At 42.5% G+C, this 22,963-nt stretch overlaps 1 protein-coding gene across 1 annotated transcript; it reads right to left on the reverse strand.

Annotated features, from left to right (window-relative positions):
- Positions 1 to 390: 390 nt before the first annotated feature.
- GOT2 (glutamic-oxaloacetic transaminase 2) lies at positions 391 to 22,675 on the reverse strand. The gene is made up of 10 exons (XM_004015042.4): positions 22,479 to 22,675; positions 13,062 to 13,218; positions 10,814 to 10,942; positions 8,383 to 8,442; positions 7,687 to 7,848; positions 7,206 to 7,310; positions 5,932 to 6,082; positions 5,526 to 5,691; positions 2,245 to 2,395; positions 391 to 1,646 (listed from the first exon to the last, which is right to left on the reverse strand). Exons 1-10 carry the CDS (start codon positions 22,565 to 22,567, stop codon positions 1,524 to 1,526), a joined length of 1,293 nt encoding a protein of 430 aa, XP_004015091.1. The 5' UTR covers positions 22,568 to 22,675; the 3' UTR covers positions 391 to 1,523.
- Positions 22,676 to 22,963: the final 288 nt, after the last annotated feature.

Genomic DNA, 22,963 nt, shown 5'->3' on the forward strand with positions numbered 1-22,963 from the left:
AGGATGTTGGCTGGTCACCAATACGCATCTCATGTCAAGTTCACATCGCTTTTTTACTTTATATGCAATATTTATTTATATTACCTGCTTGAATCCTGTAGACATCTGAAGTTGCCACCTCCCCATCATCTCATCACTGCCTATATCCACATGATTTTGAGGTGCTCCACTTACTTGTTCCCCCAAGGTCCAAACGATTATACCCACATTTTCAACATTATTGGACTGGATATAAGGAATGACACCTAAGATGTGGCTTTAGTTTACATTCGAAACAGCTAAAACATCTCTTGGCTTGTGGTCACCTGGACACAATTCCAGATTCCGGGGATATATACCCACTCATACCTTTTCATCCCATTAAAGAAAAAAGATAACAAGGTAGACAGGTTGAGTCTACAGTAACTTTATTGTAACAGAGAAACCAGGCTGCAACAAGTCTACATGATTAGAGCAAATGGTGGTTTTCTTTCCAGAGGGTGAAGCCTGAGCCCAGCTGGCAGCACACAAAGGTTAAAACTGAAGCCCAGAATATCCTCTTTCCCGGTTCTACCCTGCACTGCCTGACTCCTGATGAGATGACTGACCGCACAACCACACTGCACAAAGGTACGAGGGCCAACTGGGCAGAGGCAACATCCCCACATTGAAGAGGATGCCCAAATAAAGTGCGGTTACCTACTCTTTGCTATTCTTTGCTGAGAAAAGCGAGGGTATTGGGATGAGCAGTAAATAATGTTCTTCGTTCTTCAAATAAATAAATCCTATGGGATGGGATTGATGGTCACTCAGGGAGTAAGAAAGACAGGATGAATATCTGGGCTAGTTACAGATCTCTGGGCCCGAGGAAAGGAACAGCAGTGATTAGGGAGCAAAGAGGAACATTAAAATCTTGCAGGTACTAGAAAGAGAAAAGCCTTCTTTCTCTTTTTCTTAAATAAGATGGGAAAAAGCATCTTTTATTTTCTCCCACTACAGTGGCAGCAGACTCGCTATAAAACATGATTTCCATAATACAGTTTGTTGACAAGTTGCTCAGTCACGGGAGGACAAACATGAGGCTGACTGCTAATGTTAGAACTTCATGTTTTCATAAAGCCTCTAACAGGTGCTGTTTGCAGGCTGGTTCTCCAGAGAAACCCATGACACCAAAAGGTGTTTCACTTAAAGCTTCTGAAATATTGCAATGGTGTGATTGACAGGGTTTGTTTTTTTTTTTTTTTTTTTTTTGCGGGGGGGCCTTCTCGTACATGTAAACTCTGGTGGAAAAAATGGAAATAAAGGATGAGGGTGAGTTTGGTTTACAGCCACAAAGCTCCCGACACCAGTCACAGGTGCCTCCGCCCTATTTCACTGCACGTTCTTTTCTGAGAAACACATTCAATCGCTGAGTTTTAAAGTACTGTGGTTTGAAAAAAATGATCCGCTCACCACCATCCACCCTCCCTCTTCCTCCATGTGGATCTCATAACAGCAGAGGCTGAAGACAGGAAGGTTGTCTCTGTTCCCGCTGACCAGGGGAATTACTTGGTGACCTGGTGAATGGCGTGAGCAAGGTATGCCACGTTGCCTGAGGTGACCCCTGCCACAGAGATGCGGCCATCCTTTGTCATGTAGATGGAGAACTCCTTGGTCAGCCGCTCCACCTGCAGAGAGGAGAGTGTGTGGGTCCTTCCTGGTTGAGGGGGGTGGTCTCCCCAGCCCTGGTATAGCACAACTAGCCAATGGTTAGAACAGAAAAAAAATAACAGACGCTGTTTTCTCACTTAAACCCATTCCTAGAGTTTGGTGTGTTAGCTTAGAACAAAAGAAGAATAAATAGCTATCTTAAAGAAGGATGTTGAATTCTGAGGTGGGGACAGTGGAAAAAAATCTTAGATTCAGCATTTCTAGAAAAATTGACCCAGACTCTAGCTATGGAATAGCTACTTCTCCCATCAATATTCATGCTCTTGCTTGTTCTGGAATCTTTTCTAAGAAACAGAGCTGGTCATAAAAATGACCAAGGCAAGCTCTGTTCTTCAAAAGTTTGTAACCTCACAGAGTAAACAGATAGGTAAAGAACTAGCAAAAGGTAAACGACTAACAAAGAATAAGATGAAATGAATGCTTCATACTTCTTACCTAAAAAGGCTTCGAAATGATTCTTCCTAGAGTAATCCTAAATACACAGGTGGCCTGAGGAATTCTGGTTGGCAAGGACAGATCAATTAGTCAGCGGGAGAGAAATGGGAGTCTACTCACCTGTTCAGGCTTTAGGCCCGTGTAACAAAACATGCCAATCTGGTCAGTGATGTGCTGCCAGTTGTGGGAGGAGCCCTCCTTCTTGAGGTTGGACACCAGCTGTGTTCGCATGCTGATGATGCGGTCGGCCATGCCCTTTACTTCTTGCAACCTGTAAAAAAAAAATCCCCCAAGATGTAGCTCAGTTCTGGCCAAGCACTGACAGATAAGCCTGCTCTCAGCACCTTGTTCTTGACCAAGTCCTAGTCTGGGAAGAAAGCTATTTGATAGCTTTCTGCTTTATATCAGAACACTATGATCAGGCAACTAAAATAGTTGACATAATTGAGTTATTAAGGAAAATGAACAGAGTGCCTTTCTACTTACCAGATGGATACTGCCCAATTTATGAATTATTGAATAAAGCCAATTAGATTTTCAAATTAAAAAAAAGAATGAATAAATCATTCTAAAACTTAGGAGGGCTAAGGCTCTCCATCTTTTATGCAGGGGGCAAAACCTTCAAATTAAACAGTAAAATATTACCTTATTCTTTAACATGGATGGCAGAAACATTCCCACCTTCACACTTGAGACAGTGTGCTGTGAAATGGCCATGTGCCCAGCCGTGTCTAAGTGCTGAGGGGAAGGGGAGGGCTGAGACCCGGCCCTTGCCTTTAAAGGCTCGCCACCTGCGGCCAGGGCATACCTGTAAAAACCGACTATGGAACAAAGCAGGACAAGCCGTGAACCAATAGATTTGTGCTGTGCTAAGAGAGCCCTGAGAGGAGAGGGTTAATTCCATCTGGGGAGCAAAGAAAGCAGTCCTCTGGATTCAAGACACAGTCTCCTCCTTCCTCAGGATCTACCCTCTCATTCCATTCCTGTGGCGCTCTGGGCAATTCCTGTGGGCTTTTACCAGCTAGATGACTGTGAAGAATTTACCTTCTTGTTTTTATGGGCTCACTTTTCCAAACCATCTCTCTATGATGATGTCATGCAGAGTTAGAAACGAGGTTACATGTTGCCAAGTAAACGTCGAATAAGAGTCTTAGTAATAAGAGTCTTAGTAGTGTCTTATGTGACCCGGTTAAACATTCCTAAATTTGGCACTTGCACACAAAGATGTATATTTGCAGCCTCTCTTAAAAAACGAGAAGCAACATTGCATCAGCAGTGTGATGGCTGGCTGGAGCTGGAACCCCTGGCCCCGTTACGGATGGCTTTCGATTTTAAATTTCCTGTAGTCCTATTCATCCAGTCCCACTCACTTTGAGCCTGGGCCCTAAAGGCACTGAGTACGTGAAATGGCCAGATGCAGGGCCACTTCAGCAACCACTGCCCCAAGGGTCACATCCATGATCCTTGCTGTCCACAGAATGAAGATCTGACTTCTTACAGAATCAGAGTACTTCCTGATCTGCTCTCACCGTCCCAGCTTCGCTGCCCTCTCCATCCTCCTTACACTCAGTGTTTCTGCCACAAAACTCACTTGCGACGTTCAAAGCACATCCTGCGCCTGTGCTGATCCTCACGCACATCTCTCCCTCCAAGTTTCCTTTCGCCTCCCTTTCTTTGGAAAAGAGCTCCCTCTCTCTTCAAGGCACAGTCAAATGATGCTGTCTGCATCACATCCTTCCTCATTTCCCACTAATAACAGCTCTTCCTTTACTCAGCATTTATCCTGTCTGTCTGTCTTGTATCAGTGCTATACATGTTATCTCTCTCACTAGATTATAAACTCCCCAAAGGGACAAACATCTTAGTCACCTAGCACAGTATCTCTGTCATCTCTGTACACTACAGACTTCAAATGAATATTGAAATGGACACATTAAAAAAAAAAATCTTGATAACCATTAAGGACTATGGAAGTCTTATTTAAAAACCACTTAAAAATTAAGAAAAAAGGTTATAATTCTTTGCGACAAAAACAAACCAACCCTACACATATATATTTAATATATACATACACATATAATGATAAATATATAGACATATTATTCATGTTACAATAGGAATAATAACAGGCAAAGGGAAAAAAAAAAATCTGGGTTATAGTGACTTGCCCAAATTTTCTGAAATGTAATCACACAATAATTTTGTAAAGGAAAAAAAATAAAATTCTAATTTAAAAAGTAGTTGATTTTTTAGTAAGCCTAGCATATATCTGAAATATCTCGAATCAGACTCTAGTTACCCTCAATGTTCATAGGATTAATTTAAGGTAGAAAAAATAGTTGTCACATGATATCCAGGTGAACTGAGGATGAAGTTTCTTACAGACTTAGCTTTTCTATCCCATTAGCTGCTTAGGGATCTACCCCTCAGCTAATCAGCTATACAGGATAAACTCTTACATAACAAATCACATCTTCCAAGACTCTGAATTATATAGAGCAAGGATTGGTAAGCTTTCTCTAAAGGGCTAGATCATAAATATATTAGGTTCTGTGGGCTGTATAACCCTCTGTCACAACTATTGAACTCTGCTGTTGTGACATGAGAGCATCCATACAAATTCATCAAGAAGAGGGTAGGGCTGTGTGCCAATAAAACGTTATTTATTAGAATTGGAGCAGCCTAGATTTGATCTGCGGAACATAGTTTGCCAACCCCTGATCTAGAGCAATGTTTTCTAAACTGTGGCCATGACCCATTAGTAGGTCACAAACTCAATATAGTTGGGGGCATTTAAAAAAAATTGGAGTATAGCTCAGGAAGACCAAATATTGAGTTTTGAAAGCTATATATATATACACACACATATATACACATATATAGTATATATATGTATATAGTTTCAGTTATATATTCATACATACATAGGTGATGATGTAAGACATAAGCTTTATGTGGATTGTGATTAAAAAATCTTTTTTTTCTGAGTAACACTAATTTATAGCACAGGTGCCAAGAGATTCAGATAGTATAGATAATACAAAATATGCAGAAATACCAATTCAATGCTTGCTATTATTAGGATAAAAACAAAAGATATAACATTCGTTAAGAAAGTTTTCCTACGTAAGACACTTCAGTTTAGGAGAAGGCAGGTTTTGCTTAACATGGAGATAATGGACCACAGGGAACTGCTGTTTCTGAATTAGGCCTGTCTCTTACAGGAGGGAACCAATTTATTCGTTCGAAAGTGCTGATAAAATGCATACTCCTCTCTCCTTCCCCTTTCACCTATGGAAGCTGAGTGATAACTGCATGCCCCTATAAGCCAAGTATAAGGGAGCTTTGAAGGATCAGTGGTGGGAAAGGCAGATGGCTGGGGAGGTGCAAATCGCCTTTACCATTGTTTCCGCAAATCTGGGCTGGTGAGAATAGTGGAGGCAATCCGGGCCCCATTGATAGGGGGGTTGGAATACATGGGACGGATCAGGATCTTCAACTGGGACTCGACTCTTTTGGCTTCCTCGGCATCTTTGCAGACCACAGTGAAGGCTCCCACACGCTCACCTGAAAAGACAAAACGGATCTTGTCCTCTGGTTCTCTGATTGAAAATGATAAAGGTAATCATGATTAAATTTGCTATCTCTTATATGTTTCCATTAGAAGCACTACAAAAATAACTCTTTGTTATAGACACATCCTCATGTGCAATCCCTCCCCACTCGACTCGACACTTTTGTGGCCCCCTCTCCCAGCACTTCTTCAATCTCAACAAAACACACATTACCCTCAGTCCTTTAGCTTACCATATAAGCCCATGTTCTTGGCATAGGACTGGCAGAGACAAACATTAATGCCCTGTTCGATGAAGTGGCGCACAGCCCAGGCATCCTTGTTACCATCACCACTGGCAAAGCCTTGGTAGGCCATGTCAAAGAATGCAAAGAGATTGTTTTTCTGGGAAGGAAAGAAAAGATGACCAAAGCTTTACGCAGTCCTTCTCAAGACACCCCAGATGATTACCTGTGCTTATTGGGACCATGCCTGCTTTGCTTAGGGTCAACAATTTTGTCCCCAGGTGTCAGTTTGGAGCTGTTTATCTTTCCTAGAGTTAAGATATTAACATATATATATATTTTTTTTTTATGTTGGTGGATATCGGCCTTCAAGAAGACATTAAGAAAAGATAATCCAGTCTGGATAGAATGCTGTGTGGTCAAACAGGAAAACTGCTTCCTTGTTTTTCGGCCCAGCTGTGCAGTGTGTAGGATCTTAGTTCCCTGACCAGAAATTGAACCCGCGCCCCCTGCATTGGAAGAGCAGAGTCTTAACCACTGGACTGTCAGGGAAGTCCAAACAGGAAGCTCTTCTAAGGCCCACAGTGGTCTGGGTAATTATTTTGGTGCAGTCAACATAGGACTAGCTTTAGCCTTTCCTGGAGCTAATGTGACTCTGACAGGCCATCTTATTCCAGGCCACATTATAACCATCTCATCTGGAAAGTGCTCTCTGAATGCTGTTTCTCTGTCTCATTCTGTTCGCAGCTTAGGTTTGACAGAATGGAAAGAAAGGGAAAACCAAAAGGAATGAGAATGGGGACGTGAGGCAATAGGAGTATCTCCCTCCTTGGGAACTTTGATGAGTGCCTTCTCTCATAGAGGAATGAGACTCACTGTGGATAATTAATGGCAGTGCTGAGAAGAGTGGCAAAGACAGGAGGGGATGTGAAACAGTGGATGAAAGGATGACCAGGCAACCACTGACCAGGGCAAGTGGAGGCACCACCAGCAGACGCCATGGGGCTGAGGATGCCAGCTGTGCAGACTAGCCAGGGACAAGTTTTATCAGAATCCCATACATCTTGGCTGAGGAACAAAAGGTTATTTTCAAACTCCTGGTGTATCATGAATTACAGAACTGCTAATTATGCAAATGAGGAACTCTTTTCTGGTGACTACACAATGAGTGGAAATTTCATGCAGCCTTGAGGTTAATTCTCACTGCTAAGACTCTGCCAAGTGAAGCGTCCAAGGCTAGTTCCTAAATGCAGAACTGTCAGCGGTCAGTTCACCCCCCTCACCTTCACCACTGTCGCCATCTCCTTCCACTGCTCAGGACGAGGGTCCACTCCTGTGGGGTTGTGGGCACAGGCGTGCAGGAGAATGACACTCTGCGCTGGTATTTTCTAAAAAGAACAAGGACCAAGAGATTACTCTGCAGCTTTACAAGAGATCATTTACCTGAAACGCACAGGGTCACCATTATTTGATAAGTAACGAAGATAACATGAGGTCTGGAATTAGCTCATCTTGGGTTTTTTTTTTTGGCCACTCCACGTGGCATGAAGGATCTTAGTTCCCCGACCAGGGATCAAATCCATAATATCTTGCAGTGGATGGAGAGGCTTAACCACTGGGCCACCAGAAGTCCCTGGACCACCAGGAAGTCCCTCATCCCAGTATTTTAAGTTGGATATTGGACTCAACTAGGGAGACTTCAAACCTCCACAAGGAGGTTTATTCCTTGTTCCCTCTCCCTCCTGCCCTGAGAGCCACACTTACTGAAATGTCCTCAATAGCGCCTGTGAAGTCAAAGCCACACGTCTTGGGGTCATAGTACCGATAACTCTGGAGTTGCATGCCAGCATCCCTGAAGATGGGTGTATGATTCCCCCAGGTTGGTTTGGGCAGGAAGACATCCCGGCTGAACTTAAAAAATCTTTGCTAAAAGATTGAATGAAAGTGAATGGAAAAATGAAGAAAGGAGAGTCCAAAAAAAAAAAAAAAGTATATTTTACTGAGAGGACGTTTTGCTCTACTGAAAGTCAGCTTCTCTCTATGACTGAGAGACAGTGGTGACTCAGCAGTGAGACTTCCTGGGTTGGTTCAGGCTCCGACAATTATACTGGGCTGTGTCGCCAAGGATTTGTCTGGGCTCACTTTCTTCCTCTGTAAAACGGCATTATCTAAGTCTCCCTCAGAAAGATAAAACACGTTAAAATATAAAAGCTCCTAGTTACAGTATGTGCTCAGTAAGTTGTACTTTATAATAATCTCTTCCTTATTGTTTTTCCTAAGTACTTCCATTCCTCCCCTCCTCAAACTTCATTTATCAGAGAACAGGAAATCTTCCAGCCTTGTGGAAAGAGAAAATCTACTTCCAGGTCAGAAGTCAAACACATATGGAGTTGGGAACCCCATCATCCCTAACTTACAGACCGTCTTACAGCTCTTTCCTGAAGGAGTTTCCAGACTCACCAGAAAATTGGCTCCGATCCTTAAGGCCCCGGTTCCAGAAATGGTCTGCACGGTGACATACTGAAGGAGAGAGGCGAGTGGTCAGTGAGGTGCAGCCCTCTCTCCGCGGGCCCACAACTTACCCAAACTGCGCCCAAGCCCACAGAGAGGCACTGTACAGTCAGTACCCCTCCTTCTTCAGAAGCCGAGGATACCCTTCCAAGTGGAGATTTGGAAACAAGAGAAGAGCACTATTGTTTTCATTCCATTTTCTGAGAGACAGAGAGACTCTCCTTGCTGCTGCTGCTGTTAAGTCGCTTCAGTCGTGTCCGACTCTGTGCGACCCCATAGATGGCAGCCCACCAGGCTCCCCCGTCCCTGGGATTCTCCAGGCAAGACTCTCCTTACAGGTTCTCAAAAGAGCTGGTTCTTCACCTTCCAGCACCTTTGCTCATGTGGACACTAATTCCTTACGGCCTGGCCTGAAAACTGTCAGTGTCATGCTGTGTTGCAGAAATTTTCAGGACGCAACTCCTGCCTCAACCAGATATGAAAAAGGACTGATTTATATATAGAAAAAAAGACATGACCAACAGCCACTACATTAAAATATTATTCTAGACTTAGATGAAATCGAATGACTCTCTGAACATGAAAAAGCAACTCATCTTAAAAAGTCAACAAGTATGTTAGAATAACATTATTACATGAATCATAGCCTATGAGTTTTCATAATCTGAAAATATCTTTTGGGTAACAGGGAAACGGCCTCAGTAAATCTTCAAACTGGTCAACTTTAGGGGATGATGAAGAAACTACAGTAGGGTTTTTTTTGTTTGTTGCTTGAAGACACCACAAAGTACTATGCTCTACAAAACATGTCTATTTTCTGGACTGGAAGGCGGTGCATTAAATGGGGGGAACCCCTACTAATGTACTCTTTCGTAAACAAAGTTTGCATATGCAAACTTTGGCATGATAGGAATAAAAACCTAACTGTAGATCTGATAATAAGACTGACAAAGGCATAGCAATTTATAAAAGAGAAACTGATGTTATTTTATTTAAACTGTTATTTTAAGATAGGCCAGTCTTATACTTAGCTGTAATTCACTCAAGGAACACAGACTAAGCAAAATTACAGAAAAATATAGACATTTTAATGACTCGTAAACAGGTGGTTGGATCTTCCCTGGTGGCTCAGACCGTAAAGCATCTGCCTGCAATGTTGGAGACCTGGGTTCAATTTCTGGGTTGGGAAGATCCCCTGGAGAAGGAAATGGCAACCCACTCCAATACTCTTGTCTGGAAAATCCCATGGACAGAGGAGCCTGGTAAGCTACAGTCCATGGGGTCACAAAGAGTCACAGACGACTGAGTTACTGCACTTTACTTCAACAGGTTGTTGGTTGACAGCCAGCCATCAGACCACATTTTGTCCATGACTTACAATCAATACTACATGACCCTGGGGTTGAGGTGTATGCTTTCCTTGCAGTTAATGAACTGATGTACTGACTTAGACCAGTCTTATGAATAAACCATTTATTCTGGCCTAGGGAATGGGGAAGGGAGGTGTGTTAGTTCAGCTTTGCTACTTTGTGTGTTTTCCCCCAGACTTACCCAGAAAAGTAAGTATTTAAACACACAAATGTATCTATTTAAAAAATATATTTGCTTCAAAGGCAAGTAAACTGTAATGCACATGAGCCCACGTGTCAGGCTAGCTGGCTGTATCCCACGTGCATGAAGTGGCTTATGCTTTTTCTGTGGGTGCATACAAGAATCTGTTTGTAAAAAGCTTATGTTCAGTGACCTTTAGGGACCTCTTTCTTTCATAGAAAGAGGGCCCCCCAGGGAACTGGAGGGAGAAGACATCTAGCAGTCCCTTGTGCATCCTCTCATGGCTATAGTGAGGCTCTCTGCCCTGAGAGGAGGGAGACACTCAGAAGTAAGTATGGTCTGCTCTCTTTCTACGTGCAAGCTGGCTGTGAAGAGGAGGCAGAGGACTGCCAGACTTGTCTTGGCCCCAGAAGTCCCCCTGTGGCTTGTTTTCTGCCTGTTTCCTGTACCTAAGCTGGAAGCGTGGGAGCATGAGGGTGAGAGGGCTAACTTCAGGCCTTAAAACTCAGCATAGTTTGGCACTCTTAAAAGCCATTCAGTGTAAAACGAACAAAAGCTCACACAGACTAAGAGCAAAAGCAGTGGCAAATCTTTGGTCAGATTACATTTTCATATTCCTACTACATTTTGGGAATTAGTATTATAGGAAATCTTTTATTGAATGAGTGCCAATTTACTATCTAAAGGAAGAGATATTAGTCATCATGTAGCCACCTCCAAACAATCATCACACACAAAGTGATATATCTTGTTTAAATTATTTCAAATTTCTTTAATCTGTTAAATTTAAAAATAGACCTGGTATGATGCCAGAGTCTGTGCTACTTACCCGGCCACTTTTCAACACTTCATTGTTCTCACCCAGGGCTAGTTCTGCAGATGCCTTACAAAATTCAGCCAGTCCCCCAATGGGCAGGTATTCTTTATCCAAATTTTTTGCAGCAATCTGGGCCTCCGCCTAGATAAGGAAAAAATGTTTTCTAAGTTAAATTTTGGAAGTAAAGCCTCTTTTAAAAAGTTTGGAGATACTGTCCAAGAAGAAGGGTAACTAGAATATATTTTATAAATAGCACAGAAATTTTATATTTTTTAATAATATTTTATTATTTTTTAAAGTTAGGTTTTATGTGAATGGGTAGGTATATGATATCTCTTGGTTTAACAAAACATGGCATTCTTAGGATGCACAAGAGCAAAGTTTAAGAGCAACACGTAAAATAAATATAAGATGATAAAATCAAACTGAATACATAAAGGAGTATTTCAAGGTATATGCCAGTCTAAGAGGGCTTCCCTGGTGGCTCAGATGGTAAAGAATCTTCCTGCAATGTGGGAGACCTGGGTTCAACCCCTGGGTTGGGAAGATCGCCTGGAGGAGGGCATGGCAACCCACTCCAGTATTCTTGCCTGGAGAATCCCCGTGGCCAGAGGAGCCTGGTGGGCTATAGTCCATGGAGTCTCAAGGTTGACAGTTATAGTCACGTAGCTTCATGCTTTGGAGTCAGAGGCCTGGCTGACCCTTACTAGCTGTGTGACTCTGGGTGATTTATTAACCTCCTTGAATCTCAGTTTGCTCAACAGCTGTTTCTACACCTCATATGACTCAGGTAAAGAGTTAGGAGGTAATATACAAAAGTGTGTGGTAGTATTTCAGCTTCTGTCAATAGCTAACACATGCTAAATACTTAATTTTTTAAATTAAATTTTATTTTTTAAAAATTTGTTCAGGCAGATAATCTTTTTCTTTTTAATCCAGGTCTTAAAAAAAATTAATTTTTGATTTCACTGGGTCTTCATTGCTGTGCGTGGGCTTTTTCTAGTTGTGGCACACAGGTTTCTCACTGCAGTGGTTTCTCTTGTTTTGGAGCATGGGCTCAGTAGTGGCGGCACATGAGCTTAGCTGCACCAAGGTATGTGGGATCTTCTTGACCAGAGATTGAACCATGACCCCTGCACTGGCAGGCGGATTCTCATCCACTGGACCACCAGGGAAGCCTCACGCCAAATACTTTAAACTAACTCACTGAGAACAAAAGTAACCCCTGCATGACCTGAGACCCAGGAGCCGGCAGTTTTTGTGAGTCTTCTTATCACAGCTATTTCTTAAGTCCTTTTTTTCTACTTAGAGAGATGACACCTAATCTGTACTCCTACACACTCAGAAATTTCTTCTTTTGGTGGTTCATTCAGCCCCTGCTCTGTTACTGCAGCGGCTCCCAAGGGCCTGAGCCAGCCTACTGAAGCTCAAATGTGGTTCTCTACTGTCACCCGAAACTATGCTTCTGTAACTCCCACTCAGGATGCCTAGTTCTGCTGTTTGTAGGAACAACACATCACTACTCCTTGTCTGGAAGTGACACAGCAGCACACTGATATTTCATCAGAAGAGATGCAGATGGAAAGGAAATACTTTCTTTTAAAAAGTTGTTAGAAGGAAATTAGTTACATTATTTAGAGTTGTGATAACCAGTAAAAATACTACTAATAAAAATATAACAAAATAAAATTATTTAATAGTTCAGTAGGATGAAAGGACAGAGCATGCCTAGGTAGTTGTGTCTTATTAAGGCAATCAAAATGGGAGAAATGGAAAATAACAATGGTAACCCTCATCCACAACGGGCTATTCCTATCACCAAGAGACAAGGTTTAAATCCTTGGTCCTTTTGTGCATCTTTAGGATTAATCATTATAGTCAGTTCAGTTCAGTCACTCAGTCATGTCCGACTCTTTGTGACCCCATGGACTACAGCACGCCAGTCTTCCCTGTCCATTACCAACTCTTGGAGCTTACTTAAATTCGTGTCCATCAAGTCGGTGATGCCATTCAACCATCTCAGCCATCATTACAGTCTGCCTGTTTTACAGATAATCATAGAAGTTCAATCTTGGAAAAGATCATATAGTTCCAACCTCTCACTTTTATAGCTAAGGAGACTACCCTAGATAACACATGTGATTCAGGTAGTGAGTATCAGAACTAGAACCCAGGTCTCCTGACTCCCAATCCAGGAGTCTGTCTTCAGGAGGGCCCCTCAGTTATTTATCCCCATCAAACAGATGTCTAGCAAGCTTACCTTCCGGACACTTGGAAGCACGTAAGGCTTTCCATTATCATCCCGGTAGGCACCAACTCCCAGGTTCATCTTTTTGCTGTTGGTGTCTCTCTTAAAGGCTTCTGTTACTCCCAGGATGGGATCTGGGGGTCCCATCTCCACATGAGCCCACCAGGAGCTGTAATGGGAAAAATAAGACATCAGTCACAGTACCTAGATTTCCACGGCCAGAGACAACTTGGATCTGCCAAAAATCCATTTCAAGAAATGTTTGCATGTCTACTATGCATACAGTATAGCAGTAGATACCAATATAATACAATACCTAAGACGTCACAGCAGTTGCTGAAGAGTGGAGAAGGCCAATAATATCAACACAAATGCTGTGAGAAGCAAAAGGCAGGGATACCTGAATCATCCTGGGAAGGACAGGGTGGATGTACATGCTTTCAACGCAATCCAAACCTGACCTGAATTCCCAGGCAAAGGATACCGCAAGTAATTTGGCAGTAAGAAGCCGAGTGGTAAATGATGAGAGAAGAGAAGGAAGCAAGGCCAATGTAAAGTTGTTACGCAATACACCCAACCAAGGGGGCTGCATTTTAGCCTGTTTACCAACTTGTTAAGGACATCATTTGGAAAGCCTGCTAAAACAGATTGCAGGGCTCTACTTTGGATGCAGTGAAAATATACAGAATCATTTAAGTTTTTTTCTGGAGGGTAGACGGTGATCAGGTAAGAACAGTGACATGAACAGATTTTTATAGCTTGTCTGGTCACAAGATGGTCACTGAATGCAGAGAGGGAGAGGAAATGCAGAAGGATCACTGAAAAATCTGGTTCCTTACCCAGCAAGAGAAAGAGGTGAAGGCTTGAACCAGGCCAGGGCAGAAGTGGTGGAGAAGATGACAAAGAATTGCCAGGTATTTAGAGCAGTTGTAACACTGCACTGATTTCCTTATTATTTATTGAGTTAAAATCTTTAACAATGCTCAGTATTTTATATTTGTATGAGTCATGATTTTACCTTAAAAGATATCCTTTAAATGAAATCTTGCCACTTGCAGCAATGTGGATTGACTTGGGAGGGCATTATGTGAAGTGAAATTAAGTCAGACAGAGAAAGGCAAATACTGTATATCACTTACATGTGGAATCTAAAAAATACAACAAAGCTAGTGAACCTATCAAAAAAGAAGCAGACCCAGAAATACAGAAAACAAACTAGTGGTCACCAGTGGAGAGTGTGCACGGGCCCAGCTGCTTTGTGGCGTGCAGAATCCTCTCAGGCCAGGGATCAAGCCTGTGTCCCCTGCATTGGCAGGGGGATTCTTATCCATTGGACCACTAGGGAAGTTCTCTGCACCTCTTCTTTTTTTAAAATAAGACTTGAGATTGTGTGTTTTTACTTCTCATCTGTAACTGAAGTTATAGTGTTTTCTTTTTGGCATGCAGGATCTTAGTTTCCAGAGCAAGGATCAAACCCGTGTCCCCACCGGACCACCGGGGAAGTCTGAAGTTACAGATCTTAAGAGATATAAGGTCTCCATGTATAATTCAGAAAGTCTTTTTCTGTTTGTTTGTTATATCTCTGAGTGTCTGAATGTTAAATGTTTTCTATCTCTGATTACTCTATTTCTGATAAAATAGATTATAAAAACCTCAAAGTAAAGGTGGTCTGTTCTAATTGTTACAGAAACTGAATTTTTAGTGCTTAAAATGTGCTAGACTCAACTTTTCTTTTCTTAAACAGCTCAGAAACATTTTAGAAATTCAAGTTCATATAAATTAAATCCTTGATAAAGAAGACTAAATTTGATTTTTAAACCCAGCTATATATTTTATTTATTCATGTTACTATAGTACAAGCATACAACTTATTCTATGTGGGTTTGTTTTTTCTCAATTTACACTAGTTCGCTTGACGCTAACAGCACTCCTAAGCGTGCATGCTCAGTCGTGTCCAACTCTTGTGATCCCGCACGGACTGTAGCCCACCAGGCTCCTCTGTCCATGGGATTCTCCAGGCAAGAATACTGGCGTAGGTTGGCATTTTCTTCTCCAGGGGATCTTCCCAAACCCAGGGATCAGAGCCGCATCTCCCTCCCCACCCTGCCCTTCAGCCTGTCGCAGAGCCCCTGTTTTGAGTACCCTGAGTCATATTCCCATTGACTATGTTTTACCCATGGTATCGTAAATTTCTATGTTACTCTCTCCATACATCTCCCCTTCTCCCTCCTCTCCTCCCACTTTGTCCATAGGTTTGTTCTCCATTTCTCCATTGCTGCCCTGAAAATAAATGGCTGATTCTTGCTGATGTATGACAGAAAGCCACAAAATTCTGTAAAGCAATTATCCTTCAATTAAAAAAAAAAAAGCCGCATCTCTTACGTCTCCTGCAATGGCAGGTGAATTCTTTACCACTCAGTCACCTAGGAAGCCCAACACCACTCCTAAATGTCCAAAATTATGGAAAATGTAAATTTGTGTTCAACCATATTTTTATTTTGACAAATTTTAAATTTCAACAGTAATAGGATATTTTAAAATATATTTTAAAAATTTTACTTATGTGGCTGCACTGGGACTCTGCAGAGGCACATGGGATCTCTGATCTTCACTGTGGCATGGGGGATCTTAGTTGCAACATGTGGGCTCTAGTTCCTTGACCAGGGATCGAACCCAGCACTCTGCTTTGGGAGCAGGGAGTCTTAACCACTGGACCACCGGGGAGGTTCCCAGTAATAATATACTTTCACTTTTATTAACAGACTTTATTTTTTAGAACAGTTTATATTTAGAGAAAATTGGATAGTACAGAACTCCTGTACACCCACCCCACAACAGTTTCCTCTTAACACTTTATATTAGTACCGTACACTTGTTACAATGAAAGAACCAATGGTTGTTACGTTAAGTCTACAACTTATTCAGACTTTTTAGTTTCTACCCAGCGTTCTGTATCTGTCCAGGTCACCACATCACACTTAGTTGTCATGTCCCCCTAGGCTCTTCTTGCCTGCAACAGTATCAGACATACCTTATTTTGATGATGTTGACTGTTTTGGGGGACTGGTTAGGGATACTCTGTAGGATGTCCCTCTTCTGAAATTTGTCTGATGTTCTTCTCATGATTAGACTAGGGTTATGGGTTTTGGAGAGAATTTTGGGGAGAACTGTAAATTTTCGAATACTCGAAGACAATTTCTCAGATCTTTGAATAACTTAAAATCTTGGATTCATATATAATGAGTTAACAGAGTAATTAATCATTGATATGGAGATAACTTCTAAGCATGACAAAACACTGAAATGCTGATTACTAAGCCTAATTAAATGCTGTGTAGGACTGACATCAACTCCCTCCCGTTTTATCTGTGAAATATAAGTTACTTTGGTTAAGATTATAATGATTGAGTGGTTGAAACTATACTATGATCAACAGTGACACAGAAATAAATGTGTAAGTTTTTGTTTTTTAAGGGAAAAAAGTGTTGTCCCAAAGCTGCTACTGCTGCTAAGTCGCTTCAGTCGTGTCCGACTCTGTGTGACCCCAGAGACGGCAGCCCACCAGGCTCCCCCATCCCTGGGATTCTCCAGGCAAGAACACTGGAGTGGGTTGCCATTTCCTTCTCCAATGCATGAAAGTGAAAAGTGAAAGGGAAGTTGCTCAGTCAGGTCCGACTCTTCACGACCCCATGGACTGCGGCCTACCAGGCTCCTCTACCCATGGGATTTTCCAGGCAAGAGTACTGGAGTGGGCAGTTGCTCTCAAACATTTTGGTCTTTGTATCCCTTTATTCTCCTAAAATTTACTAAGGATCCAAAAGAGCCTTTGAGCCTTTATTTATATGGCATATGCCTACCAAGATTCACTGTATCAGAAATGAAACTGAGAGACTATCCTAAAGTGTCAGTTTGTGAAAGAACATGTAAGACACACTTTAGGGGAGTTGCGTTCTATGGTAGCCTCATGGCTAGGATTCTGGGCTTTCATTGCCGTGGCCTGGTTTAATCCCTTGTCAGTGAACTGAGACGCTGCAAGTGGTGTTACTTGACAAACCTTAGAAAGTGAATTTTGTTTTGATTTGTAATAACTGGGTCTGAAAAGAAGCTAGAAATGTGTTGCCATTTTAACAAGGTTTTTGCTCAATCATTCTTGGTGATTTTACCAACAATATGAAAGGTTACTTTTTACCTTTCGTGTAATCTGTCTAGATGTTAGAGATTCTGTGTTTTAGAAAGCAGAATACTTCTCTATGCTTTATGTAGACTCTCATGTCTTTGATTATTTAAGGATATATTAGAACAAATTTAGTAGATTAATCTTAGTTTTGGCTAGCAATTCAGTGAACAAAAGAATTTAAGGTACAATGAGTTTTTTTTTTCTATTTTCCAACTCAAAGTTATTTTTTTTGATGTTCTGCACATTTGAAAGAGCCAGGTTCTTTACAATCATGTTATATGTTTATATTATTTTGTTGTTGTTTTGATCATATAGGTAAGCAATGACTATTTCTCTGGCACTCACAATCCTTTGCTAATCTTAATCAAGGGACCAAATATTAATAACATCTAACAACACTTTCATTTGACCTTCCCCAAATTGAATCCTAGCTACAGAAAACATAAAAATTTCAGGCTATCTTTTACCAAAAACTATCTTTGTGATTGACCCTTGAAAAGCACTATCTTTTTTTTCCCCCCAATAAAACTCCTGGCAGCATGGATGCATTAGTGGATAAAACTGAGGTTTTTACCTCATGGTAAATTACTGTTCTGAGAAAAAGATTATTCTACCTTTTCCTTCAGGGATAATGAACAGAAAGAGTTTTTGTTTATAGTTTCATATTATAGAAAACAAAGTCTTTATGATCTCTAAATCAGTTGCTGAGAACCTGTTGTGTGCTAAGAGCTGGGTATTAAAAAAAAAAGAACACAATCCCTCACTACCAGATTAGCCCAGTGGAGTGACCAGTAGGGAGTTATAGACAATGTAGGCTGGGGGGTGGAGGCGAGGGGGATAATGTACAGTGATGAAGACCAGGCATAGATTATTATTCATAGGGGCCCTGAGGAAAGGGCATGATAGCCTGGGAAGGGGAGTAAAGTACAGGCTTAGGAAGGCTTCCAGGAGAGGGTGACCTGGGAGCTAAATGCTGCAGATGAAAGGAGGAAAAAGACATTCTAAGCAGAGGCTAGGGGTAAGAAAGAGCCTAGGGTGTTGCAGTAGAAACTGGAAGCTAGGGAAGTAAGGTTCCCAAAGACTTAGGTGAAACAGCCCACCTTTTTCTAGTGACCATTTATCCAATCCTAACCAATCAAATGTTTCAGCACAGCACAGCACACTATCCACACTGAAAGCCTGATGAATTATTATTTCATTAGAATTTCTTTCCCAACAATCGTTCTCTTGCTGAACTTGTGGCCAGTCAGCACTAATATACCTCTCTCCTCCACAAGGCACAAGGGATGGCTGTTCAGACGCGGCTGCAGAGGTTAATTTAAGCTCTCCTGACAAGCTGAAAACTGTCTCAGTCTCTGGAGCTGTAATTGGTGTGTACAGCTAATTTTCTCCTGTCAAAGGGTGGATTATGCCATTTTCAGATTTCCCAGGCTTTTACTTCTTTTAACAGCTTGCCCTGGGCAATGTCAGGATGGGGCAAACAGCACGGATTCCAATGCTCAGTCACCTACCAGCTGTGTGAGCACTGGCAAATCAATTAACTTCTCTAAGCCTCAACTTTCCTTACTTGTAAAGTGGCGGCACAACAGTACCTATCTCAGAGGGTTGTTATAGGGATGAAAGGAGTTATTTAATGTGAAACACTCAAAAACAGGGTCTGGTACACAGCGAGTGCTTGCTGTTAGCTGGTATCACTGTTACTACGTAATTACTACTACATTTTTTTTTTTTTTAAACCATCTTGCCACTAGTACAGAGACTGGTGAGGCAAATATATAAAAAATTTAAGGAGCGTAAGTTATAACTTTATGACCAAATGCAGGCCTTTCTTGCTTTTCAATGATTACTACTCAGTTTTTTTCTGGAGTCTTGGGAGATACATCAATTTTCCTCCTTACTAGCGCTCCTGCCAGGAGTCAAATTCCTTCTTTCTTTTTCATTGTTCTAGGCTGCTAGGTTGTTTCAGTACCTAAGCAATAGTAAGAAACAGATATCCCGAAGCAATTTCTGAACTGTGCCTGGTGAAAGCTTTCATTATATCCTACCCATGATTCAGATCCTGAAAACATGTAGCCATCTGCCCATCTATATCACTATCATTAAATGATGAGTGCAAGGAATGTCCTGAATGCCTAAGGACATAGAACTTTTAGTATGCAATTTTCACTTTTAAAAACGCAGTTCTATTTCTAAGGCCTGCCATCAACAATGACAGAGCCACTGCTCCTAAACCACAAGGAGAAGGCATCCTTCTTATTAAATGGTATGAAAAGCAATTATTTGTCAAGTTCTTTAAAAAGTTTATCTAATAGAGAAATTTCTTCAGAAATCACAGCCTTGAGTCTTCTGGCAGAGAACTGACTGAGAGTGCTATCTTTTAAGAATTCTAAAAGAATTTCAAAATATTAAATCTTAATCTAAATAAAGGAGCAGGGATATTTCATTTGATTTAGTTCTACATCAGTAAGGATGTTTGAGTTCTTTATGCTCTTTATTATTCTATTGCTTAAAAGGGTAAAGATCATACCTATACTGCAAGAACTCTGTTTTTTAGAGAGTACTAGTGGGAACCAAGAGTGCTCCAGGGACAAAATTGATGCTGATAACTTGTGGCCTACAAAGCACTCTTATCTATGCACTTTGGACAAAAGTGCAAAACTTCAGCCATTGAGCAATATTGACCAGCCAACCAAAAGATGTGAGGTGCAGTATGCAGATAAGCATCTCCAACTCAAAAACTCTGCAATTTTTTTGCAGGCCTACCTAGTGCTTCACAGTTTTTAAAGTGCTTTCCCTCACATTCTTAATTTAAAATAAGAGAAGTTAATTAACTTGCTTATGATCATAGAATTAAAAACAACAAAGACGATACTACAACTATGATCTTCTTACTGGTTACTGTACCACTAACGTACACGGCCTTTTTAAAGGGTCTTCTGATACTCTTTCAGTTATTTCACCACAAATTAAATAATCAGAATTAAATAAGAACAGTTATCTATAAAATACATTAGCATATTTTCCTTTCTTCACTGTCCTGTGACTTTGTCCCATTTCATGTTACTGTGTTTTTACAGCACAATAAGGAAAGTTTAAATGTTTAGTGCTTTCTGTATAAAAAATGCAGCTATATGAAACACTTGAACTTAGTTCATTTAAATGACTTAAGTATGAAAATTAAGTATTTCATAGGATAAATACCCAGTTCTTCTGAATACCAACTGCCAAGGTTTCACTGTATTAGAATGAGCTGTTTAAAAAAAAAAAAAAGAAACTTCAACCAGTTGAGTTTATTTTTTATAAATGTTTTCCAACTTAACCATTAGGCTTTAGGTAAAGATCACATCCACAGTGGCAGGAAAGGAGGTTCTTACTTTCTTGTTGTCTGAACAGTTAACAGTCATAGCCAGGCCTGGCACCTGTTTCTATCAGTCAATCATGCATCAGTGTTAAACCTGAACACCTCAACTGCAGGTGCTCACATACTTTAAGACTTTTTGGTACACATTTTGCACCACTCTGGTTTCCCTATATTTAGATTTTGAACTAAGATACAATGCTAAAATGTTGTATTTGTCTCTGTTGCATTAATTTAAAAATCAAAGTTTAAAGTTAAAATATTTCATTTGAAAGGCATGCCAGCCAACATTCTAAATGCTGAGACAGAACAGTAAAGGTAGTAGGTATAGTCTCTGCTCTCATGGAATTCACATTCTAATGGGGAAAAGACACAAAAGAATCAGGCTGTCAAAGTGAAAGAATGACTAAAAGGTCAGAGCCACAAGGATTTTCACCAGTCAGTAGAGCTGAGGGCGCTCAGTCAAATCCAGAGAACAAGAGATTTACAATGGTGAAACAGACTGTCACTTGGCTGTAATTTTAGGTACTACTTTCTGTTCTCCAAATTTGCTCCATGAAGGATAAGCCCTCCCTAACTCTGGCCCACTAGATAGGCTGCCTTAAAGAGCACAGCTTGACAGTGGGCCAAGAAGGAACCAAATCAGGGAGAGAAGAAAGTGAAAGCCTGGGCAAACCTGTGCAGGGTTTGGAAAGGACAAAGTGTCCCGCCGGCTTAGAGGCTTCCTGGATGCATTTAAACGAAAAGGCCAAGACACGTCCGAGAGGTCAAGGCTTCGCTCTTTAGAGTTAATATCTGATTGGGGTGGTTTTGGAGACTCGGTTCCTGATTAGGGAGTTATTAAGGACACTGTCCCAAATCGGCTTTTTGAGTGAATTAAACAGCCTGGCTTAGGTCTCTCCACTAGGAAGGGATTACTGACTCGTTTCATGCGCTGCAACCTTTTCTCTGCAACACATCACACAGTTTGAAATGACATATTTGGAATTTCTGAGTGGCAGCGACGCCTCCCTCGGGCTTGCTTGTTCACTGCAGTATCTATCTAGCACAGGTCTAGTGCCTGGCTCTGTGAAACTAGGCTGAAGAAATCCTAGATCAAAAAGCAGAGCGAGCGGGAGGGGAAGAAAGGCAACTTTCCCACAGCTAGACCTCCTGAGGGATAAAAGGCGGGAGAGGGGAGTCACTCCACCCGGACTCTTACATCCCAGGGCCAAAGGGCTGGGGGAGGGGTCACTGGTGACTCAGGAGGCGACTGGCGGGAGGATGCTGGGAGCCAAGGCCACAGAATGCAGAGGAAAGCCGGGCCCGAAAGCCAGAGCCCAAGAATTTTCCTCCCTCGAGCTTCCTTGCCCCGACACACAAACGGCAGTCACCGCAGTCAGTCCAAGCCTGCAGCGTCCCAGGGAGACTACTACGAGTGAGCCCTGCCGCCCCCCAACGGGTCAAGGGCACACGCTCCCCCGGCGCCGCAGCCAATAGGCGCGAGGCAGTGCCGGCGCCGCAGCCAATCCGGGCGAGGCCTCCTCTGCGCTGCAGCCTGGGTGCTCTCCCCTCTCTCCCACCCCCAACTGAGCCGAAACTGAGATCCTACCCCCGCCCCCAACCCCTAATGGAGTCCGGGTGCCGTAGAGGGACACACTTCCTAACCCAGGGGAACACGTTGGCATGCTCTCCAACAGTCCCAGGGACATGGGAGCGGTGGGATGTAGGACCCAAAGGGTCATTGTAAGATGTGGACGCTCAATCATCAGCCCCCTGTGAATCCGAGAGGGGAGCGGAGAAAGTTGGTGTGTGAGGGTGCCCACGTGTGCCTTCAAGGCGGGTTAGACGTCCTGGGGCGCCGGCAGCTCGGCTGGGCAGGCCCGTCGCCCCGGCTCCTTTCCCCCCTGCTTACCTGGCTCTGGCAGAAGCCGCGGCAGCGAGGCCTGGGTGGAAAGCCGCGGCGACTCCAGACAGGAAACGGCCAGAGTGCAGCAGGGCCATGGTGGGTGGCAGGCGGGCAGTGGGTAGCTGGAGGACTGAGCGGAGATGCCAGCGGGCGCGGACCCAGAGACGCGAGGTCCTGCTGAAGGTAAGGGCAGCGACTTCCCCGAGCGAAGCTAGAGCGGCCTCCCGCCAGTCCCCGAGCCGCGTCACAGCGCACCCTGGCGGTCGGAGCGGAGAGGCTGGATTTCTGTGCAGCCTTGGGTGGCTGGTCCCAGGGTCGGCGCCACGTGGTCCCGGAAAACAGTGACAGCACAGTTTATCGCAGTTTACAGCGCTCGACACACTTCATTCATTTAACGACGACGGACCGGACCGAAGGGGTAGCTGCTATTATGCCACTTTAAAAGATGGGAAAAGGTAGGCTGACGTAGGTGAAGTAATTTGCCTAAGACT

Source organism: Ovis aries, chromosome 14, assembly GCF_016772045.2.
Source record: "Ovis aries strain OAR_USU_Benz2616 breed Rambouillet chromosome 14, ARS-UI_Ramb_v3.0, whole genome shotgun sequence".
NCBI lineage: Eukaryota > Metazoa > Chordata > Mammalia > Artiodactyla > Bovidae > Ovis > Ovis aries.

What these genes read in the sequence shown, in the direction of transcription:
- GOT2 (XM_004015042.4), bottom strand. Translation starts at nt 22,567, where the DNA reads ATGGCCCTGCTGCACTCTGGCCGTTTCCTGTCTGGAGTCGCCGCGGCT. An exon ending in GCGCTATTGAGGACATTTCA is followed by an intron (nt 7,311 to 7,686) that starts GTAAGTGTGGCT and finishes TGTTCTTTTTAG; the next exon opens with AAAATACCAGCGCAGAGTGT. An exon ending in AGATGGCGACAGTGGTGAAG is followed by an intron (nt 6,083 to 7,205) that starts GTGAGGGGGGTG and finishes TTTCCTTCCCAG; the next exon opens with AAAAACAATCTCTTTGCATT.